The sequence below is a fragment of the Sinocyclocheilus grahami genome, unplaced genomic scaffold, assembly GCF_001515645.1.
Source record: "Sinocyclocheilus grahami isolate Dianchi unplaced genomic scaffold, SAMN03320097.WGS_v1.1 scaffold866.1, whole genome shotgun sequence".
NCBI lineage: Eukaryota > Metazoa > Chordata > Actinopteri > Cypriniformes > Cyprinidae > Sinocyclocheilus > Sinocyclocheilus grahami.
Genome location: NW_015506045.1, coordinates 151082 through 159017, shown reverse-complemented (window position 1 = coordinate 159017; position 7936 = coordinate 151082). Strand labels below are relative to the sequence as shown.

The 7936-nt window shown below is 38.5% G+C and overlaps 1 protein-coding gene and 1 long non-coding RNA gene across 3 annotated transcripts in view; both read left to right on the top strand.

Annotated features, from left to right (window-relative positions):
* The first annotated feature begins 444 nt into the window (after positions 1-444).
* LOC107563289 (pre-B-cell leukemia transcription factor 1) overlaps positions 445-7936 on the top strand; it is a 78294-nt gene continuing 70802 nt past the window's right edge. For both annotated transcript variants that reach the window (XM_016248109.1, XM_016248110.1), the window contains exons 1-2: positions 445-1021; positions 2194-2267. In XM_016248109.1, the coding sequence (XP_016103595.1) occupies positions 834-1021; positions 2194-2267 (262 nt within the window). In that variant the 5' untranslated portion in view covers positions 445-833. The remainder of the gene's footprint in view (positions 1022-2193; positions 2268-7936) is intronic.
* The window catches only part of LOC107563290 (uncharacterized), a 2796-nt gene continuing 989 nt past the window's right edge, over positions 6130-7936 (top strand). The window contains exon 1 of the long non-coding RNA XR_001606087.1: positions 6130-6475. This is a non-coding gene — a long non-coding RNA (uncharacterized lncRNA). The remainder of the gene's footprint in view (positions 6476-7936) is intronic.

The following is a 7936-nucleotide window of genomic DNA, read 5'->3' as shown; positions in this document are numbered from 1 at the left end:
GTTCAGACCTTTCAAACTAAATAAATTACTATATAAAATTTGGTCATAGATTTACACTAGTGCAATCATTTGAAAGACATAATTGATGATCACATTCATTTACAGAATGAGATGACATGGAGCTCCAGTCCTGGTTGACGGTGGGAAAGAGCGGACAGAGAGGCTTTACGCCAAGCACCATTATTTATTTTCATGTTCAACCCCTATCCATCACCGTGTTACGACCCTGTCCAGTCCCAGCGCTAACGCCACATCTTAAAAGCTTATTACGGCGACCCACCTTCCTCGGAAATATGATTGACGTATCGTGGAAGAAGCGAGGCGGGGCCAACAGCGCGCTCTCGTCCAATCACGGCCGATGGGCGGCGCCCCATCGCTATGTGCCAGTGTTGGTGGGCGGAGCCTCTCGTTATGTGTCAGTGTTGCCAACAGACCTGTGCGAAACAAAAGCACTTCTCTCCCCACGTTTAACGCCTTCAAAGCGCGTCTTAAAGCTGTTTCAGTCGTAAAGCTGTCAAAGGAAACAAGGAGTTACGCGGCAGAGTCACAGATTACACAGGATTACAGCAGCCCTTAGACAAAGTTGGGCTCTGCTGTCTTGGCTTTGGTGGCAAGAGCAGGAGTGGCTTGATCCTAAAGCAGCTCTCCAGATCAGATTTCACCCAAACCAGCTGTGAGAAGGAGCTTTGCCTTTTCTCCCCTCTCTCCATGTTGTAAACGCGCTCCTGACATCCAGAAAAAAAGGAGAGTGACGGAGAGAGTTCCTGAAGGAATTTTCCTTCTCCTAGGCGAGAATTGAAAAAGTCACCAGAGTCTAGAGAACAGCGGCGAGGATGGATGATCAGCCCCGGTTGATGCACTCCACTCACGGGGTGGGCATGGCCGGACATCCCGGCCTGGCGCAGCATATGCAGGATGGCACGGGAGGAGCGGACGGCGAGGGAAGAAAACAGGACATTGGAGACATATTACAACAAATCATGACCATAACCGACCAAAGTCTGGACGAGGCACAAGCCAGGTATATATCCAAGAATGTATGCATGCTGTCTCAGTGTTATTAACTTCATAGTAACGTTAGCTACTGAAACACGTCGACAGTGTTGAACAAGTCAGCTGCTTTATATTTTGACGCGCCACCCGAAGCGCACCGACTTTCTTTTCGCGTCTTCTTTCAAACTTTTATCCTGGCGTACATTTTTATTTTGCATTACAAACATGTTACAGTCACCTCCGAGTGCTTCTGTGCACAATCTCAGCTGTCTTCTTCTTCTTCCCAGATGCATCGTTTCGATTTCCAATTGCTCTGGATCTCGCAGGTTACAAATGAGAAAGCGCATTGATTCAGTGCCATATAGACTTACTACACGTTGCGGGTGGATTCAGTCCTAGTTTATTATTTATTGGACTGCAAGCACCTAAGAACTGAGCAAAGAAATAAATGTTACCAAGTATGCATATTTAAAGATTTTTAATCGTACGTATTTATAAGAAGGTCCATAAATGTACAATGACAAAGAGGCTACAGTCTTTCTGTCGTCTACTTGTTGTGTATAGAAGGAACGTTGTTAAATCTGTTGCTTTCTATATAAATATTCTATTCAATAAAACACATGGACTTAGTAGTAATTAAATAGTAATTAAAATCAATAAGGTAGCTAGTTGAATTTATATGACACTTGACCCTATTAGCCTTAGCAACTGTCAACACAGGTGTTTTATAAAATACTTGCAGATATTTTACTTTGGAATAATACTTACAATTGGATTTGTAGTAATTACCACACATATTAAAGTACTCTTATGCTGATATGTACTTTATATTTGTGGTTTAATATTACTTCATTTTGTGTTGTGCTATTTTCTGGAAAAGGAATGTAACTAGTCGCCTTATATGAGAATTTGATAGTAATTTTGCTTTGCAATCCAATTTATGCTGCCATCTATAATGCACGTGAAATATTCGGACAGTTTTTTTGCTCATTTAACACATGCAACACTCCCAAAAAGTGCTGCACAATTTAGAGCCATTTGTCAGCTGTCTTCTATCAAATACCATTTGTAAAATACTCAAAAACACATTTCCATCAGACATAGCAGACATCCCTTCTAAGCCTAATGTCTGTGTTATGACAGTTTTGACAGGTCATACATAGTGATGGCTTGATATTTATTTTCTGTTTGTGTTTTTAGGAAACATGCACTGAATTGTCACAGAATGAAGCCGGCGCTATTCAACGTCCTGTGTGAAATAAAAGAAAAAACAGGTGGGTTTTCCTGTCTTACAGTACATAGAGAACAGAAAGCAAAACCTTGCAAGTGCTACTACCCTTTGTTTAAATCCAGTTATCACATTAAGCTGAATATTGAAATATTGATTTTTTTTTTGCTACAGAGCTCTTTAATACAGTGATGTATTGCGTGTCTTGTGAGAATGTGCGTTATTAGATATTTAGATAGAGGAGAATTTGCAGTTAGAGTCAAGACTGCACCATGTCAAAGTTCTGATATTACAATAATAACACAAAAATTCATGCTATTCAAATAATGTGTGATTCATACCACATTCAGATTCCTCAAATAGATAGCTATTATTATTTTGTGTGCTAGGATTATATTTTTTGCAGATGAGCTGAAGTGTATTACTTTAATGCAGCATTTTACATTGTATTGTATCATTGGTTATGTTATGTTGCATTGAGCGCTATGATGAGGCTTTTTCTCATTTTATTTTTCTCTTATAGCCTACAGTATATGATAATATCAATGGCTTTAGTTTGAAAATAGGATTTTAGGATGTTATTTTACTCATTAAATTGCGATTTTGACTGTTAGCTTTAAGTTACTCTGCCTCATGGTTTTGATAATGAGTTTTATAAACTCGACTTATTGCGACATACCATTTTTTATTTTTTGCTGCGCTGTCTGGCTAGATGCAGATTCTAAATTGTTCATGGATATATTTTGAAGTTTTTGTGTGCATAAAATGTAGCTGGTTGAGTAAGGCACTTTAAAAAGTCCACCAGAAGCGCTATTCATTAGAGTGAAATGAACATGCTGTTTTGATTATGCGATCGTCCCTGAGTGAAGGTTTTTTGGGGCAGATTGCTACAATGAGAAACAACAACAAATGTTAAAAAAACACTGCCCTATCTTCTTTCTAATTAGCCCCAAAGTGTAATTTACAAAGATTTCATTACATGGAAGCTGAATTTGGCTCTCTGCCACACTGTCTAAAAGGCACTGCAGTGGAAAGGTTCCCCCTTCCTCAGTGAGATTCTGACCGACTGAAGAGGGCTTCGGAGAGCCACTGTGTCAGCGATCACAGGGGCCTCATGGCACTAGGTTCGCTTTTTTCCCTCCTCTTGTTTAGCAAGGTTCTCCAAGGAGGGAAAGAGTTATGCCTGACTCTTTTGAACTGCCTGGCGTCACCCGGGGTTCACTCAAAGTTCGTTTCCAAGATGAAGAACAAAGTGACTTGGACCTCTTCCTGGCTTTTTGCTCCTGCTTCTCTTCCCACAGTTCCTGGCAACCAGGAACCTGCAGGGCTTTTGACTGGAGAGATGAACCCGTTTAGACTCCAAACATGCTATAAAAAATGTTCGATTATGAAGATGGGGCTTTTTTGGTCGAATTATAGTTGTGATGTCGCACCCAACCTGAGGAGTGTGTAAATTAGTTGTTTGTTTCGTCTATCTTCTTTTTATCTCCGTGTACAATGTGAGATGCCCCCCACCCCCACACATACACCTCATGTTGAGCTTTTGTTTGTTTTTGAACACAGCCCTGGTGTTGTTTTTGTCAAGGGGGTTCATCTCAGCTTACTTGGTTGTGCCGCGGTTGCTTTTCTCTCTCAGGACTTCATTAGGTGCATCGGATCATCAGAATCAATCCTACTTGCATTTGATCAGTGTTTGTATAAAAATAATAACATCAACTGATTCCCATTTTTTTTTTTTTGTTTCATTTCGAAAACACAAAAAAAAAAGTTTGGGCTTTCCAGTTGTTGAAGGAAGTGGGAGGAAGGATATTGTCAAGTGGATCAGGAGGGCAATATATATATATAAATGTAAAATATAAATATATTTATTTACACCATCAAAGATCCCGCCACAAACATTTGTAAACTATTTCTGTAGTTTTTTTTAGCTCTGGCCTGGGAATTGAAAGAGAAAAAATGATTTTTGATGCTTTTAAAGTAGATTCTATTGATAGTAGCCTGGTTGTGACTTAAGAAAACACTCCGAAAATAGAAAGGAAAAAAAAAAAGATTGATACAAAAAGAAATGCTGTCGGGAATATGGTTTAGCAAACGCTGAAAATAAATGAACTCAAGCCTCGATGGTTGATTTGAAAGGTCCTTGTACATTAAACCCCCCTATGCTCTCTCCTACAGAATTAGCCGTGAGCTGTACCTCGGTTCACTTCTGTCTCTTTTTAATGTGAGGGTGTAATTTCACACTGCACAGACACCACTACAAATCCAGCGCCGCCACAGAGAAAATGGCTCAAACCTCCGCCGTGACATTTACTGCAAATGTGCTGAGTGCAGAGCGCCCAAACGAGAGCAGCCACCATTTTTGTAGGGGCCTTTTTAATTTTTTTTTTAAATAAAGAGTCAGCCTCATTCATGGTTTTACATTGTTGCAGCCGTAGAGTCCCAGGTGGTTTCCAGAAAAGCGAGGTTATTAAATCCGTAGCAGGTCTGTTTTGTTGAAATGGCAACAGTGGTGTCTTAGCTTTCATAACAGACTGTGGAGGTCATGGAGCCTTGCCTCAATGAAACAGTGGCTCTGTGTTTTAAAAAAATGAACTTTTTGTGCTCACAATAACCTTGATTTACAAGAACTTTGAATGTTTGGAACAACGGCGTCGTCACCTCAGGCACCTCAGCCTGCTGCTTTAAGCGCAACTCGTAATTCCTATTCAGACACGACACAGTTTCTTCGACAGGAACAATAAATTTTCACTCCGCTAATATATTTCATCTGCAGACGTGTTGAGAGAGCACGAAATGACACGGCTCCTGTAATTCTTCGTAACCTACGGCCGTCTTGCTGAGATTGACACGGCTGGCTGTGAGTTGCCCGGCGCACACCATGTGTTGCGTAGCGTCGTGGTGTTGACAACCGTGCGGGGGGACGCCGTGGTGATGAGCCCTCCTCTGGCAAGCAGCTGACAAGCGGGGCAGTACGGTGTGCCAGCAGCAGACAGAGCCGGCTTGAACTCCTGACCTCGCCGTGTATTTTTACACAGGGCCTGACCGAACTAACACAGCACAGGTCGGCGTGCGAGTATAAACATGTATTGCGGCTCACGGAACAGGATGTGATGCTGGGTGGGGGCTTTTAAACAAGGCTGCTTTAGTGCCGCAAGTGTTTCGGATTATTTAAAGCCTTCGTGTATTTGTGTGTACTGCATGCTCTTGGAAATGCAAGGCCGCTGTGTGTGTGTTTGAATTGGGTGACTGGCACATATAGATGGTCGCGTATGGAAACGTTGACAATGACATTAACTTGGATGTTTGTTGGTATCGGGTTTCAGCTCCTTTTACCCTTGGGGCTTTCATCAGGCCTGTTTCACATGGACATACATTTTGCCCGATCATGAACAGAGCTTTGAAAAATAAACTTAAACTTAGCCTGAACTCGCTGAACCGTAGAAGGTCGATGACAGAAAAAAAATGGCCACTAAAAAGAAAAGGAAAAATCTTTTTAAAATCATGTTAGGGTTAGGGTTAGTTCAAGCTGGTTTCATGCAATTTCAAAAAACTTTTAGAAAAGTTTAAAAAATGTTTTCCTTCTAAAAATGTCATGTGTTGTAACTAACAAGTAAAACTTATAACATATTTTCCTTAAAAATTCAATACATGTGAGTACACACATTTTCAAAAAATATATTTTTCAAGGTAAAAGGTTTTTCCAGATATTGTGATGTATTATTAATAAATCTCATTACGTTTTTGAGGATTCAGTTGGACCACATTACATTTTACAGCTTGAACTAACCTTGCCTTGTCATAAAAATGATCTGATATTTGAAGTAATGTATTGGCCTAGACACATAGTCGTGAGGGTCTGCTGGGGTTTTATGCCCTAAAACATTTATAATGAATTTTAATTGAGAAATTAAAAACATTCTCCACATAGTATACATGTATTCAAGTCATTAAATCTATAAATTGGATTTTTAATGCATTTTTAATAATAGACAGACAAAAATGAGTTCATTGGTGAGTGTTAAATGTGGCAACTTTGTGTCAGTTGTGGTGTATAAAGTCGCAGTGTAACATTGGTAGCGAGATATATTTTCTTACATATTGTGACAAACAATATGTAAGTGAAACTGAGTGAAACAGATTATCGAAAAAAATAGAACATAGGGCGGGGACGTTTTGGGTTCTGTTTATTGGTTATTGATTGGCTGGCGGTAGATCTGAATGCAAGATTGCTGTCGATTGTGAGAAAGAGGTGGGGTTTAAGTAGGGCTGGACGATATGGCCAAAATTTATATCACGATATATTTCTTAATTTCGGTCGATACGATATAATTCCGATATCGATATGAACACTATTAAAAAAGCCTCAAAAACGGCCACAACAGATGTCTGTACCTACAAACTTATGAAAAATTAATTTGCCAACTCTATGAATCCTACTCCTATAAAACTATAGAATATTTTAGGAAAAAAAATGGCGCAAATAAATAAATGTTCACCTTTTATTGGTATTTAGCCTTCATACAAACAATAAATGTGAAATCACTGTCAAATAAATCTCAGACTCTCCTTATTAATATTAATATTTTTTACTTCAAACTATAGGCTAACATACCAGTCAAAAGTTTTTGAACAGTAAGATTTTTAATGTTTTTTAAAGAATTCTCTTCTGCTCAGCAAGCCTGCATTTATTTGATCCAAAATACAGCAAAAACGGTAACATTTTGAAATATTTTTACTATTTAAAATAACTGTTTCTTCAGTTATTCTTTTGTAACATTATAAATGTCTTTATCATCAGTATCATAAAACATCTAAACTTGCTAAATGAAAGTAATAATTTCTATAATATACATTTTAAAAAGAGCTTTTGAATGGTAAAGTGTACAAAACCTTTTTATTTCAGATAAATGCTGACCTTTGGATCTTTCTACTCATCAAAGAATCCTGAAAAAATTTACTCAACTGTTTTAAATATTGATAATCAGCATATTAAAATGATTGCTGAAGGATCACGTGACACTGAAGACTGGAGTAGGCTTAATGATGCTGAAAATTTTGCTTTGATCATATGAATAAATTACATTTTAAAATACATTCAAATAGAAAGCAGTTATTTTACTGCTTTTGGATCAAATAAATGCAGGCTTGGTGAGCAGAAGAGAATTCTTTAAGAAACATTAAAAATCTTACTGTTCAAAAACCTTTAACTGGTAGTGTAGGCTGATTATTCTTATAGATTGAAACGTGCATTAACCAGGATAACGAGTATGAAACCTGCTCCGAGTTGCTTCAGAAAACAAAAAAATAGAGCAACAACAAAAGCATGTTGCTGGAAATGGGTTTATTATTGAAAATGCAAACTGCTTGTCTGCCAGCAGGAGGCGCTGTGAGAGCGGTGGAACTAACGGGTTTCTCCAGTAATGGCTGTAAATAAAGCAGCTCCGCTCATGAACGCTACTTTATCAGATAAAAATGCCATCTAAACTATTCTGAAGACAGTCGGTTCCCTTCAGAGATACATTCATATAAAACACCCGCGACGCGTTTTGATTTTGAAACGTGCAGTGCTCATGTTTATTCAACGAAGTCAAACGGCACAAATAAATCAATGTATGGGAAACACTGGTAATGTATATCGAAATATCGGAAATGTGTTTAAAAATCATATCACCGTTATTGAAAAAAATTATATCGTGATACATATTGATATTGAAT